General features: G+C 41.0%; 2 protein-coding genes across 4 annotated transcripts in view; one reads left to right on the forward strand and one right to left on the reverse strand.

Moving 5' to 3' along the window:
• Nucleotides 1-281: 281 nt before the first annotated feature.
• MTFMT (mitochondrial methionyl-tRNA formyltransferase) overlaps nt 282-15,697 on the forward strand; it is a 29,084-nt gene continuing 13,668 nt past the window's right edge. For 2 of the 3 annotated variants that reach the window (XR_649215.2, XM_003901061.3), the window contains exons 1-6: nt 282-506; nt 3,175-3,384; nt 6,811-6,933; nt 8,981-9,083; nt 10,331-10,406; nt 14,390-14,481. Coding sequence is in view for 2 of the 3 variants with exons in the window: in XM_003901061.3 (XP_003901110.1) it covers nt 307-506; nt 3,175-3,384; nt 6,811-6,933; nt 8,981-9,083; nt 10,331-10,406; nt 14,390-14,481 (804 nt within the window). In the remaining variant the exon portion in view is untranslated. The remainder of the gene's footprint in view (nt 507-3,174; nt 3,385-6,810; nt 6,934-8,980; nt 9,084-10,330; nt 10,407-14,389; nt 14,482-15,697) is intronic. The other variant, XM_009210407.2, reaches the window with a different exon arrangement.
• Nucleotides 3,541-4,421, reverse strand: LOC103885884 (transmembrane protein 126A-like). The gene has a single exon (XM_009210406.4). The coding sequence runs from the start codon at nt 3,949-3,951 to the stop codon at nt 3,541-3,543; it is 411 nt and encodes a 136-aa protein (XP_009208670.2). The 5' UTR covers nt 3,952-4,421.

The raw sequence follows: 15,697 nt of genomic DNA on the forward strand, positions 1-15,697 counted from the left end.
AGCCGTGATCGCGCCACAGCACTCCATCCTGGGCGACAGAGCAAGACCCTTTCTGAAAGAAAAAAAATTTTTAAAATAAATAAATAAATAAATGATTTTAAAAAGAAAAGAAAGATTTAATCGGGAGGATTGGCTACATAGTGCAAATAAACAGAACAAAAATCTAGGGCCGCTGTAGCGGGCAAATTCGTTCACCAATTCCAACCAGACCCCGCCTCCAAGCAGGCAAGCCCCGCCTGCCCCAGGCTGCACCCTTGTCCCCGCCCCGACGCGCCTGCGCAGAGCGGGCCGCCGGCAGCCTAGGCGATGAGGGTGTTGGTGCAGCGCTGTTGGGGTCCTCCGCTGGCTCATGGCGCTGGGCGTGGGAGGCCGAGTCCCCAGTGGCGAGCGCTGGCCCGGCTCGGCTGGGAGGACTCCAGAGTCCGCGAGAAGCCTCCCTGGCGGGTGCTCTTCTTCGGCACGGACCAGTTCGCCTGCGAGGCGCTGCGGGCGCTGCACGCCGCCAGGTACCCGGGCCAGGGATCCGGGGACCCGGCCGCTGAAGGCCCCCAGGCCGCGCCCGGGCGGCCGGCCCCGAGGGTTTTGGACTTCTGGTCGCGGAAAGCAGGGGCGCCATAGCGGTGTGGGCCCAGATCTTGGCGTCTCCCGGCGCCCGGAAGGTGCGCCATTCCCGCCGGTCAGCCTTTGGGCGCCCAGTCCCTGCGGTCAGCGACCCCCACTCCCCGCCGCCTCTGTGGGTTCTCCAGACGCCCCGCCACCCACGCTGTGCCTAGCCGGGGCCAGGCGCTCTGCCTGCATCCCCCGGGCCAGTCCTACGGCCTCCCTGCCTGTTTTGCGTGTGGGGAATCCGTGGCTCAGAGAGGTGATGCGATTGCCGAAGGTCATCAGCCGAGGTGGTTCGGACTAAAACCTGGTCCCACTTCAAAGTTCTCCCTGCTTCGCATTTCCTCCTGCCGCCTTCCTTAGGCACACTCATGTCTTGCTCTTTTGCTCCCCCTGTGCTCCTTGTATACAAGGGCATAGTCCACAAGCTTCCTGTTTTCAAAAGGATAAATTTATAAATCAGAACTGTTAGGTATACATTTAGTATTCATAATATTTAACAAGTCTTGTTTACTGGGAAAGAAAATTATTTGAAATCCAACCAGTCCTGAGAGTCCATGGTATGTGGTGGCAAGACCATATTTACTTCTCTCTTTTTCCCAATTAATGTTTTTTATTTCCCCATTCTGTTTTTTCCTGACGCAGTCCCCCTTCCACTTTTTTTGTCATCCCTATCTCCTCTTCCCTACAAATACGTCACTGCAGCCCCTCATGTATTGAATCCTTCGTCAATCCCCTGTGTGGTTTTCCTCCCTCTACACACCCCTCTGTGCACACACCCGGCAGGAAACCCTGTGTTCCCTTTGCACATCCTCCATGTGCTGTTGTCACATGCGTCTCTCACTGCATTTATACATTTATACCAACACTTTTGTTTTTGTTTGTTTTTGAGGCGGGGTCTCGCGCTGTCGCCCAGGCTGGAGTGCAGTGGCCAGCTCATAGCCCACTGCAGCCTCGACCTCAAGGATCAAGCAGTCCTCCCACCTCAGCTTCCAGAGTAGCTAGGACTACGGGCGCGCACCACCACGCCTGATGTTTAAATTTTTTGTAGAGGCGGATTTTCACCATGTTGTCCAGGCTTATCTCAAACTCCTGGGATCGAGCGATCCTCCCACCTTGGCTTCCCGAAGTGCTGAGATTACAGGCATGAGCCATCATTCCTGGCCTATCCTGATACTTCTGATGATGCTTCACTTGGCAGCTCCATTATTCCTGTGCTTGCTTTATAGTGCCCCAGGACATACTCCTCATAACTCCTCAACATGTGCATACAATACCTGTTTAATAAATATACCCCCCTGGGTACTAGAATACTATGCAGCAGGTAAAAAGTATGAGGTAGTGCTACATGTACTGCCGTGGAATGATGCCCATGTTATGTATTTTTGTTTTTTAAAAAGTAGTGTGATGATATCATGGTTATGGTAAAAAAAAAAAAAAGTTCCATAGATTCAAAGGATATACAGTGAAAAGTTACTTCCTTCCGCCTCTCTTTAGTAGTTCCCAGTTCCTTTATCCAGAGACAGCCACTGTTTTCAGTTCCTTCTAGAAATGTTCAGTGCAAATACAAGTATATGTATATGTAATCCATTTTTCAAGAAGACTCACATCATGGCATAAATAGCATTGTTAAGAGGAAAAAAATGCAAAGCAGTATGTAATATCCCAATTGTGTAAAGTATCCATACTATATATGTTTCTGTATGCACAGGAAATCCCTAGAATGATACTGTTCAAACAGTAGCCACTAGCCATGTGTCGCTCTTTACATTTTTTTTTTTTTTTTTTATTTTTTTTTTGAGACGGAGTCTTGCTCTGCCGCCCAGGCTGGAGTACAGTGGCCGGATCTCAGCTCACTGCAAGCTCCGCCTCCCGGGTTCACGCCATTCTCCTGCCTCAGCCTCCCGAGTAGCTGGGACTACAGGCGCCTGCCACCTCGCCCGGCTAGTTTTTTGTATTTTTAGTAGAGACGGGGTTTCACCGTGTTAGCCAGGATGGTCTCGATCTCCTGACCTCGTGATCCGCCCATCTCGGCCTCCCAAAGTGCTGGGATTACAGGCTTGAGCCACCGCGCCCGGCCGCTCTTTACATTTTAAGTAATGAAAATTAAATAAAAAATGAAAACTGAGGCCGGGCATGGTGGTTCACGCGTGTAATCCCAGCACTTTGGGAGGTGGAGGCAGACGGATGACTTGAGGTCAGGAGTTTGAGACCAGCCTGGCCAACCTGGGGAAACCCCACCTCCGCTAAAAAACACAAAAATCAGCTGGGTGTCGTGGTGCATGCCTGTAATCCCAGCTACTTGGGAGACTGAATCAGGAGAATCACTTGAACCACGGGGGCAGAGGTTACAGTGAGCTGAGATCACTCCACTGCACTACAGCCTGGGTAAGAGAGTGAGACTCCATCTCAAAAAAGAAAAAATGAAAACTCAGTCTCTCACATTAGTTTTAATCATTTAGCCCTAAATGCTTCATGAGTTTAATCATACACATTCTTAGCGATATGTGAAGTCGTTTTAGCTTTGAGTCATTGCCTTAACGCTCATACTTTTCTTCCAATCTAACTTAGGGAAAACCAAGAGGAAGAGTTAATCGACAAACTGGAGGTGGTCACAATACCTTCCCTATCACCAAGAGGACTGCCAGTGAAGCAATATGCTGTGCAGTCTCAGCTTCCAATATACGAGTGGCCGGACGTGGGATCTGGAGAATATGATGTTGGAGTAGTGGCTTCGTTTGGCCGACTTTTGAGTGAGGCTCTTATTCTTAAATTTCCCTAGTAAGTTTTATTTGTAAGGAAATACAGTATAGAAACCTTGGTCTTTATAAATGGGCCTTGTATCTAAAATGTGATAATTTGAACTCCAGTTATGCTTTCTGTAATTTTTTTTTTTAATTTTTACCATTTTATTTTTGTGTACATGTTTGCTTAAAGTCAATGAATTTCTCTGCCAGGTTCAGGTAACTGAAGGGCCTTTATAAGTAGTTTATATTGTTTAAACCCAAGGTATGCTGCAAACACAGTCTGGAACACAATAAGAAATAACATCTTTCTAAAGACAGGCTTAGACACTTGAATCCAGTAACTTAAGATGTTCCCTTTCTCTGGTAACAGAGTTGATTCATACCAGGCTGCTAGGCCTCCAGTCACAGGTATAGACAAGAAAACAGGGTATAGACCACCAAAAGCAAGACCAACCAATCCATTCTCTGTTATGGTACAGGTTTCACAATTCAAATCACCTGTATTTGAAGGAAAATTTACAAAACTTTTGTAAGCTGTGTTTGTTGTAAGAAAAGGGATCACTGCCATTGGTAAGTCAGCAGCTATAAGAGCCTGTGCCATGTTCAAGACGCATTGAAAAAGACTATTTGCTATGAGGCCACAGAGGGCAGCATTAAATCCAACATATGCTGATCCCTGTTCAGGTAGATTCCGTTCTGCTTGTGGAAGCTGGTTAGTTTTTCTGGTTATGACATCAAAAATTGTTAAGTTTTCCTTGATAGTATTGGATTTATGATTTTCCGTCTTGAGCCTTATGCTCTTCTCCTAGCAGCTGGTGTGCCTCCCCAGGTCATCTTCAGCCATGCGGGGGCTCACTGAAGCCTTTGCTCAACTTGCCTGGGTACAGCTGCATTTGGCTGACACATGACTCGGCCTGATATTTTCTTTTCAAGTACTAAAGAACATTTTATTTGTGGCATGAGTTGTCAAAATGTATTTAATTCCTTATCACCCTCTGTAAGCTTTCATCCACCTTCGTTTAAATTCCATATATATGCTGAAAACACCCAAATTGGTCCCTCTAGCTCAGCTCTGTCCCCAAACTCTAGTCCCCTAATACCTACTGCCTCCACAGCTCTGCTTGGATGTCTGATAGCCGCTTTACATTCAAGATACCCAAAGCATCTCCTAAAGTCTTTTTCTCAGTAAATGGCTACTCCATCCTTCTAGCTGCTTGCACCAAAATCCTGGAGTCATGCTTGATTTGTTATACCCCCATATCCAATCCATCAGTAAATCCTATTGGCTCTGCCTTCAAAATCTGTGTAGAATCTATCTGTATCTCACTTCCACTGCTGCCACTCTCGCCTACATTACTACAGAAGCCTCCTAACTGGGCCCTTCTTCTGTCCTTGGCCCTCTCAGTCTTTTACCAATCCAGCAGCCAAAATGATCCTGTATTTGTTTATTTATTTATTTCTATTTTATTGTTTTTAGAGACAGAGTCTTGCTGTCACCCAGGCTGGAGTATGGTGTTGCTGTCATAGCTCACTGCAGCCCCAGACTCAAGGGATCTTGCTGCCTCAGCCTTCTGAGTAGCTAGGACTATAGGAATGTGCCACCACACCCAGCTCTTTTTTTTTTTAGAGACAGGGGTCTCTCTACGTGGCCCAAGCTGGTCTCAAACTCCTGGCTGCATGTAATTTTCCTGCCTTGGCCTACCAAAGTTTTGGGATTACAGGCATGAGCCACTGTACCCTGCCTCAAAGTGATCCTTTTAAAACATAAGTCAGATCATGTCACTCTGCTCAAAATCCTCTGGTAGTTTTCTGTCTTACTCAGAATAAAAGTTAGGCCAGGCCTAACTGGCCTCCCAGCTGTGCCTTGAACTTGCCGAGCATTTACCTTCTTCGAGATCTTTGTACTTAATGTCCCCTCTGCCTGGAATGCTTTTCTCCCGTATATATGCATAGTTATTTCCTTCTTCATGTTCTTGGTCAAGTGAAAGCTTTCTCTGACCACTACTAAAACTGTAATCTGTCCCCCTCATATTCCTCTTTGCTTTATTTTCTCTGTAGCCCTCAGCATCATCTGGCAAAACCTTTTACATATTTTGTTTTTTCTTGCTTATCTCCCACTCTTTGTACATAAACTCCCTGAGGGCAGGTTTTTTTTTTTCTATCTGGTTCACTGCTGCTTGTATGCCTAACACTTAGAACAGTGCCCACACATGAGTGTGCTCAGTGAATGTTTGTTGGATTGGGCTGAACAGTGAGACTTAGAATATAAGACTTTCTCATATGTACATGCTCCCAAGTGCACAGAATCATGCTGATGGAGGTATCATTAAACTAATGACAGATTAATAAAGTATTTAAATTGCACATGAGTGGATGATAGGTATATTGGGATAAACAGCAAAGATGAATGGATCATTTGGTGGGAAGCTTATTTTAGGCTGGGCGTGGTGGCTCACGCCTGTGATCCCAGCACTTTGGGAGGCCGAGGCAGGTCACTGGAAGCTAGGAGTTGGAGATCACCCTGGGCAACATCCTAAGACCCTATCTCTACAAAAAATAAAAAAGTATCTGGATATGGTGGATGCACTTGTAGTCTCAGCAACTTAGGAGGTTGAGGTGGGAGGATCTCTTGAGCTTGGGAGGTTGAGGCTGCAGTGAGCCATCCAGCCTGGGCAACAGAGTGAGACCCTGTCTCAAAAAAAATTTTTAAATAAAGAAAGAAAAAAAAGAAAAAGCTTATTTTAGGCAGTCTGTATGTAAACCAAGTGACGTGAGGATAGTTATGTGACTAAACTATAAAATTAGAATTGTTCGTGAGATGCATAATAGGGTTTGAGTGGTTCTCTTATAGTCATAAATGCATTTTAAAATTTTATTTAAAAACTCCCAGACATCATGGGCTGTTGTAGAACATCTTTTTTGTTTGTTTGTTTGAGACAGAGTTTCGCTGTTGTTGCCCAGGCTGGAATGCAATGGCGTGATCTCGGCTCACCACAACCTCCGCCTCCCGAGTTCAAGCGATTCTCCTGCCTCAGCCTTCTGAGTAGCTGGGATTACAAGCATGTGCCACCACACCTGGCTAATTTTGTGTTTTTAGTAGAGACAGGGTTTCTCCATGTTGGTCAGACTGGTCTCAAACTCCCAATCTCAGGTGATCTGCCCGCTTTGGCCTCCCAAAGTGCAGGGATTACAGGCATGAGCCACTGCACCCAGCCAGAACATCTTTAGACAGCGAATAGTTGTCCTGGTTCTGTTTTTAATTAAATTTCATTGGTTTCTTACGATAAGAGAATAAACATCTAACTTTTTTCGTTTCAGGTGATACAAGACTTAGATTTAACTGTCAGTTTTTCCAAATTTCTGGGAAAGTTTCATAATGAAAAGTAGCATAATAGCTTAGGTACTGGTAACAAAGTGGTAAAGCCCACTGACATACTAATTTCTGCATCTTCTTACTCAGTGGCATATTGAATGTCCATCCCAGCTGCCTCCCGAGATGGCGTGGCCCAGCCCCTGTAATCCATACAGTGCTTCACGGAGACACAGTTACTGGAGTAACAATTATGCAAATTAGACCTAAAAGGTAGCATGTATTTTTCTTTCTTGAGATTTTTGTGATTTTAAATGTTGATGTCAGCCTGTTTGGGGGGCAATGGATGAATGGGTGGTGCTCACTAATTTCTGTGACTCCAGAGTGCTTCTATTTGCTTTTATATCCTTTCTGTTTTCTCCTGGATTCTAACATCAACTATATGTCTTTTGGTATTTATGTAGAGTCTCTTTAAAGTTCATATGAAAATTTTAATTTGTTAATTGAAATCAGTTATATTATTCATACTTGGATTTCTATAAAAGATATTCTACAAATGAGAGATTGGATTTTTGTATGTTAATTGTTTTGAATCTTGGTTTTGCTGGCCTTGGTTTCTAAACTATGACCAAAAAATTTTTGGAACCTGAAATGAGAATATATTGTATATCAATATGCAATATAATTGTCCTAAAGCATTCATTTTGTCCTGTCATACCTACAGAACAATTTAGAAACAATTTAGAACAATTTTTTAGGAACAATTATTTAGAATTACTTGAGGAGTTTATTCAGTCTCTGCCTGTTACCACCTAATTCCCCTTAGAAAAGCATAATTCACAAGCTCACAAGAACAACATGGTATCTGGGATTTGCTTTAACTTACTTCAGAAAACAAGAGAGGGAGTAGATGAGACAACAGTGGCAAAACTTTGGTAGTTCTAAAATCTGAGCCAGGCATGGTGGCTCATGCCTGTAATCCTAACACTTTAGGAGACCGAGGTGGGAAGATCATTTGAGTCCGGGAGTTCAAGACCACCCTGGGCAACATATAAAAAATAAAAAAATTAGCCAGGTGTGGTGGTACACACCTGTAGTCCCAGCTACTCAGGAGGCTGAGGTGAGAGGATCTCTTCAGTCTAGGAGGTTGAGGCTGCAGTGAGGCAAGATCGCGCCATTGCATTCCAGCCTGGGCGATGGAGCAAAAACCTGTCTCAAAAAAAAAAAAAATCTGAATGATGTGTATATGATGATTCATTAGACTGTTCACTCTGTTTTTGTGAATGTTTGCAATTTTTCACAATAAACATATTATTAAAGCTCCTAGGTTAGAAATAGAATTAACAAAAACACAAAGCAAAAAAATTTAAATAAAGCATATTTCTCATGAAAACTCATGGCCAGTGTTTACAGAGCTTGATGTAAAATGTCAGACTTGTGGGAATGCAAATATACTTGCATTTACTTTTTTTTTTTCTTGAAGTGAAGTCTCACTCTGTCACCCAGGCTGGAATGTGGTACAGTGATCTCAGCTCACTGCAACCTCCGCTTCCCAGGTTCAAGCGATTCTCCTGCTGCAGCCTCCCGAGTAGCTAGGACTACAGGCACACGCCACCACACCCAGCTAATTTTTTGTATTTTTAGTAGAGATAGGGTTTCAGCATGTTGGCCAGGATGGTCTCGATCTCTTGACCTCGTGATCCGCCCACTTCGGTCTCTCAAAGTACTGTGATTACAGGCATGAGCCACCGCGCCTGGCCCTACTTATAATCACCCATGGTGATAATCTAGGCAAAATTCTTATCCTTTGAGGAAGGGACTATAGAAAGAAATAATTATGAATATCCTAACTGTACTTCCATGGAAAATAAATTCTTTGCCTTATGCTTTTCATATACAGAGATTTTTTTCATGCTATTACTGATGGTATAATTTTTCTGTAATTGTAATTAAATTCCTGATACGCAACTGTATCCTTTCTTTGCTTTAGGAAAAAAATTTAGACTCTAAATACAGGCCATATTTTGTTTTCCCATCTTTCAAACTGACCTATCTTCCTTGCTAATGGCTAACAGCCAAATTAATAGCCAGTATAAACTATCTTTATTATTTTTTTTATTTTTTAAGAGATAAGGGCTAGCTGTGTTGCCCAGGCTGGTCTCAAACTCCAGGGATCAAGCAATTCTGCCGCCTCAGCCTCCTGAGCAACTGGGACTATAGGCATGCAGACCACTGTACCTAGCTTGTATCTTTTTGTGTGTAGACAAACATTGATTCAGGAAATAGTAATCATTGTTATTTACTTTTGATTTTTTGCTAGGTTTGATGTAGGTCCAATTCTTAAACAAGAAACTATTCCTGTGCCACCCAAGAGCACTGCAAAGGAATTGGAAGCAGTGTTGTCACGACTGGGTGCCAACATGGTAAAATTCTCCAATATCCTACTGCTTTTTACTCATTTAGTGGGTTTCCTAAGTGGTTATGAAAAGAAGAACCATTTTGTGACTTCTAATTTTCTTGAAAACAAAAAAGGGTAGTTTCTGTCTTTGGCGTCCTAAAAATTAGCCTGGCATTTGTGATCTTATGTAAATCTTTGAGAATTTTACGAGGAGTAAGTACTAAATAAAGGCTTTCGAGTGAGACAGGTGATCTTATATGGCCTACTACATGTCATAGTGTGGCCTTAGACTATTCTTCCCAATTTCAGTCTTCGCACTTTCATAGGTATACCTTGCATCCCCGTCAGAATGAACTAACAGCAACTTCCTAAGTGACTCTTAACTTTCCTTCCATTTCTTTGCCTGGCTTCAGTCATTTATGCTAGAATTCTGCTGACCGTTCTACCTGTAGATGATCTTTCTTCTCTCTGTGGTTTTGTATATATAGCTCATTGAGACTGCATGAGTAGGGTCAGGGTAAATGTTTAATGACTAAATGTATGTTTTCCATATGAATGGGTTAATTTTATACAGAGGAATATTTTTTTTTTCCCACCTGTATAGGTGGTGTTTCCTATTCTAGGCACTTACCTCACAAATGATCTTAATGATAGTGACTGCCATTTATTGAACATTGGCTTGTGTACTACGACTGTTCTAGATACTCTGTGGACTTTTTTTTTTACCCTCCCAGCTTTGAGGTAGTTGTTGCTGTTGATTGTTTCACAGATGATGATATCGAAGGCCAGAGACAAGCTAAATAACTTTTCCACAATGAGACAGCTGGTAGGTGGTGGAACTAGGACTTGAACCCAGAGCTAGGTGACTCCATAGTACATTCTCTTATGAGATTTCACTGCCTTTTTACCCATGGGGTGAGAGTGTGTATAGCCAAACACGGGCTCTCCTGATGCCAAAGCTTCCACAGCATTCTCTAGAAGTGAATCAATGACCTGTATCTATAGACAGCAGAATCTCTACTGAGGTTTCCCCAAGTAGACACCTATCCTCACAGCTTAAGCCAGTGTACTACCTTGCCCTGCCACGTAGATCTTTTAAAGTTATAGGTTCAGCCTTGAAGAGCCAATAGTAAAGAAAAAAATTTTTTAAATTGAAAAACAGAAAAAGAAAAAAAAGGAAGTTACAGGTTATTTCATGGTACTGAATTGTAATGTGTTTCTGCTTTTGTTCTTATGTTCATTTTGAATATATCACACTCTTTTTTTTTGTAGCTCATTTCAGTTTTGAAAAATTTGCCTGAAAGTCTGAGCAATGGAAGGCAGCAGCCAACAGAGGGGGCGACTTATGGTGAGTGGGGGCTGCAGACTCTCACATCTTTCTAAAGGTTCTGCTTGTCATGATAGCATCTGAACATTCTGACTTCTTAGCTGTACTTTTCCCTTAATTTTGATTGAGTGCCCACTTTTATGTGCTTTTCCACAGAATGGTAGAAAGCATTCTTTCTCCCTCTTAGCATATAGCCTCATGAAGGATTGAGCATTTTTTCCCAAATTTTTGATTTTGAAAATATTAAATAGAAAGACTGGTGTAATAAACACCAGTTTACCCCAGAGTCAACAATTATTAATGTTTGTCCATATTTTCTTTCTTTCTATGTATTTAGTATGTGTATTTTAAATTTTGCTTATTCATTTGGAAGTATGAATCATGATCTTTCATTTCTAAGTAGTGTGCTTTTCCTAAGAAAAATGAACAATTTCGTAATAGCATCCAATGTTCAATTCATCTTTAAGTGTTCGTAATTGTCTAAAAATTTATTTTATAGTTGTTTTATTTTTCAAACTAGGATTTAGTTGTAATTAGTTGTTATGTCTCTTTAGTCTCTAAAAAAGATTCCTCTTTTTTTCCTCGCTGTATGTCATTGACTTTTTGAAGAGACCAGGCCAGTTATTTGATTTGTTTGTTTTCTTCCAGTGTTGTTTAACTTGTTCCCTATCACTTATATTTCCTATAATTAGTTCTAAAGGTTTGGCTGGATTCAGGCTGAAAGTTTTTGGAAAGAGTGTGTTTCAGTGATGTTTGTTTTCTTCTTTTTTTTTTTTTTTTTAGTAGAGTTAGGAGTATAAACATTTGTTTCAGTTTTTTAATTTTAGGGATTACTTCTCATTTTTTGAATATATAAAACATATAGCTGATTCAAAAGTTAATATACCTAGAGAAGTCTTACTTTTGTCCCCTGCAGTCTTTTTTTTTTTTTTTCTTTTGAGACGGAGTCTTGCTCTGTCGCCCAGGCTGGAGTGCAGTGGCCCGATCTCAGCTCACTGCAAGCTCCGCCTCCCGGGTTTACGCCATTCTCTTGCCTCAGCCTCCCGAGTAGCTGGGACTACAGGCGCCCGCCACCTCGCCCGGCTGGTTTTTTGTATTTTTTAGTAGAGACGGGGTTTCACCGGGTTAGCCAGGATGGTCTCGATCTCCTGACCTCGTGATCCGCCCGCCTCGGCCTCCCAAAGTGCTGGGATTACAGGCTTGAGCCACCGCGCCCGGCCGTCCCCTGCAGTCTTAAGGTATCACTTGAGTAAGCCAAGGTATCAGGTTGTACTAAAGCAAGTGAAGCTAAGTTTGATCACTTGGTTGAGATGGTGACCACCAGATCTTTCCAGTGTTAAGATGTGTTTTCCCTTTTGCAATTAGCAGGTAATCTGTGGGGTAATACTCTGGCACTGTGCAGATATCCTGTTCACCAACAACCTTTCACATGATGGTTTTAGTACAGATTGATATTCCTTGCCCAAATGAATTATTTCACTATGGATTACAAAATGGCAATTTTCTAATTCCTTTTACATTTAATAGCTGGTATTGTTCTGGAAAGAAGAGTTTTTCCTCATTAATTGGAGATGAATTTTAGTTAATCCTAAAAAGGGGACAGGGGCTTAATTCTTTCTCTTTAATTAGCATAAGAAGTTGATGCCATTAATTGCCTTCAGTTTTGGTGTCAGATGTGTTCTTTTTAGTATCATTTGACACGTAGATTTTCACTGATTGTGTTTTACAGTCGTAATTCTTTGTATTGATCAAATTTCCCATATTGCCCAGTGGGAGCCCCATATTGCCCATTTGGCTCCTACATTCTGTTAACACTCTTCATTTCCCACTAGTCTGGAGTGCGTCCTTGCTTCCACCACAGTAATGTCCCAGGCTCCCCTATGTGTCCTCTGGCCCACATTGAAATCTACCAGTGTGATTTCCAGGGAGCTCTTATTCATTTTAGTGGGGTCGATAGTTAGAGATCATCTGATACAACAGTGTGTGGCAAGATAAGGTATCAGTGGACGAAACTAGAAATTACATTTTTAAAAAATATTTAAGTTTACATTGTTTATGATTCAAATTTATCATTAAAGGGTTTTCCTTATATTTTCTCACACTATCTTTTTTTAAATATTAACCTATTTATTTGCTATTCATAACATCATTTCAGCATTACAATACCAATATTACTACTAACAGTAAAAATAGTAAGATTTAAGATTTCTTTGCAGTTTTCCTTTTTGAGCCTTAGAATATATCCTAAGGATATACAGTCAGATTACTGCCTTCAAAACTTCCTGGTAATAGTTATTTTTTCCATGTGGTTTTGTTACCTAGTTTCATACATAGTTAAGTTTCAGTTGTTTGTTTTTTTTTATTTTTTTATTTTAAGGGTTGCTTTATTTTCTTTTATGATTAAATTTTATTTTTTGAATGCATAAAATGTTTACATGCTTCAAAAGTTAAAACAGCTTAGAAAGGTATACTCATAGAAGTCCTACTTCAGTCTCTCTATCTCATCTAACCCGTATTCCTCCCTCTATAGGTAACATTTTTATTAGTTTCTGATTTAGTCTTCCAGTGTTTCCTTTTGCCAAAATAAGCAAACACATACATAGTATTATTTTTTATTTTTCCTTCACAAAAGGTGGCATAAAATACATATTCTTCTATGCCTTTGTTTTTTCACTTAATAGTGTATCTTGGCGACTACTTCCTATTAGTAAGAAGAGATTTTCCTCTTTCTTTCTTGCTTTTTTTTTTAGATAGAGTCTCTGTTACCTAGGCTGGAGTGCAGAAGTGTGCTCATGGCTTACTGCAGTCTCAAACTCCCAGTCTCAAGCAGTCCTCCCTCCTCAGCCTCCCGAGTAGCTGGGACTGCAGGTACATTCCACCATGCCTGGCTAATTTTTTAATTTTTGTAGAGACAAGTTCTAACTATTTTGCTCAGGTTGGTCTTGAGCTCCTAGACTCAAGCTATCCTCCTGCCTTGGCCTCCCAAAGGCATGCCTGGCTTCCTTTTTGTTTTTTTATGATGGCATAGTTCTCAGTTATGTGAATATATCATAATTTGCCCAACAGATGTCTGATTGATGGGCATTTGGGTTATTTCTAATCTTTTGCTATTTCAAATAATAGTACTAGTAAGATTAGGAAGATAACATGCACATAGTTATTTGTAATAGTATAGTAAAACTACGTGGAGTAGTTTTAATGTACCTTATTCCTGTCAGTAATGTTGAAGATCTTTTCATATATTTAAGAACTATTTGCATTTCTTTTTTCTGGGTAGTATTATATCTTTTGCCCATTTTCCTATCAACATTTTGGTCTTTTTCTTTTCCGTTTTTTGAGTACTTATATTTCATAATAGAGAGATTAGTCCTCTCTGAGATAATTTGCAAATTCAGTTTGTCATTTGTTTTTTGATTTAACTTATGGCATTTCTTTTTGTCTCATTAAAAAAAAAAGTTTATTTTGGCTAGGCATAGTAGCTCACGCATCTAATCCTAGCACTTTGGGAGGATGAGGCAGGTGGATCACTTAAGGTTAGGAGTTCAAGACCAGCCTGGCAAACATGGCAAAACCCCTTCTCTACTAAAAATACAAAAAATTAGCCAGGCATGGTAGTGCATGCCTGTAGTCCCAGCTACTCGAGAGGCTGAGAGAGAATCTCTTGAGCCTGGGAGGTGGAGGTTGCAGTGAGCTGAGATCTTGCCACTGCACTCCAGCCTGGGTAACAGCAAAACCCTGTCTCAAAAAAAAAAAGTTTAGTCTCATTTCATAGTTAGAAGGGTATTTTCTACTCCCAGGATGTGAAGAAGTTCACCCATGTTTTCTTTTAGTATTTATGTGATTATTTATGTATTATTTTTACTTGATATATGAAAAATTTTGAACATATAGAAAAGTCGAGAGATTGGAATGAATTCTCTGGTATCTCTTACTTAGTATCAATAGCTATCAATTCATGGACATTGACCCTGATGTTCATTTTTGCTCTTGGCTTTATCTTGTAGCCCCTAAGATTTCTGCTGGTACCAGTTGTGTAAAATGGGAGGAACAAACTTCAGAACAAATATTCAGACTTTACCGTGCCATTGGAAATATAGTAAGTTGGGAAGTCAGGTTGCAGTTTTGCCTAGTTGGTTTTCTATGTGTGTAATTTGCTTTCTAAATATTTTTATTTAGGAATAATCCCAAATGTATCCCAAATAAAAGGTTTATCTTAGGAACAAAACCTAGGAAACCTGAAATTTATTCTTAAAAATTCTTTCAAGTGTTTAAAGTGTTTATAGAGACCTTAGAATTCACAAAGCACTTTTAAATATATGTATATTGCAGTTTCACATAACCAAGTTTTACTATCCTACTTCATAGGTGAGGGGAAAGAAAATGAGATGACTAACAGGAATGTTCAGTCACTAAATAATGAACTTAAATCTTCTCACTTCTAATCCTGTGTTTTTTCCAATATGTCTTTCTGCCTTTGGCCAATGTTTTACAATCAGATTGTTAAATCATTGATTTCTACATATGGTACACCAAGTGTAGTAATATAACAGTTTGTTCAAATGTCTGAGTTAAATTCTCAGTTCATTGATAAATTTGTGGGGGTTTTTTCTTTCATTTCAATAGCTACTTGTGTTATTTGAACACTGGGCTTACCGTGTGTGTGTGTGTGTGTGTGTGTGTGTGTGTGTGTGTGTGTGTGTTTTGTTTTATTTTTTGAGACAGGGTCTGGCTCTGTCACCCAGGCCTGGCGTACAGTGGCAAAACCTTGGCTCACTGCCAGCTCTGCCTCCCAGGCTCAAGTGAGCCTCCTGTGACAGCCCCTGAGTAGCTGCAACCACAGGCGCACACCACCACACCTGGCTAAATTTGTCTTTTTTTGTAGAGACGGGGTTTTGTCATGTTGCCCAGGCTGGTCTTGAACTCCTGAGCTCAAGTGATCCGCTCTCCTCAGCCTCCCAAAGTGCTGGGGTTACAGGCATGAGCCACTGTGCCTGGCCAAGTGTGTGGTTTTTAATGGACCATCTCTGTTATTAATGTTGGGTAAAATGGGGAACGACCATTGGATATCTATAGCATGCTAAATTCTTCAATAAGGAGGATCACAGACTTATGTTATAGTTATTATCATCCCATTTTAAAGTTGAAGAAATTGAGGCTTAAAGTAGATAATGAATTGTTATTAAATGTTACTCAATGTCGTGCTGCTAGTTAATGAAAGTCAGTGTCAGGTTTTGAACGAGATCTGTCTTACTTCAAATCCTATCATTTTCCTGCTGCCACAGAGTGGCATCAGGAAACAAGGACTATAGGGC

The sequence above is a fragment of the Papio anubis genome, chromosome 7 (genome assembly GCF_008728515.1).
Source record: "Papio anubis isolate 15944 chromosome 7, Panubis1.0, whole genome shotgun sequence".
Taxonomy (NCBI): domain Eukaryota; kingdom Metazoa; phylum Chordata; class Mammalia; order Primates; family Cercopithecidae; genus Papio; species Papio anubis.

Bases quoted from the DNA above. Each gene is read 5' to 3' on its own strand.
- LOC103885884 (XM_009210406.4), bottom strand. From the start codon at position 3,951: ATGGCACAGGCTCTTATAGCTGCTGACTTACCAATGGCAGTGATCCCT.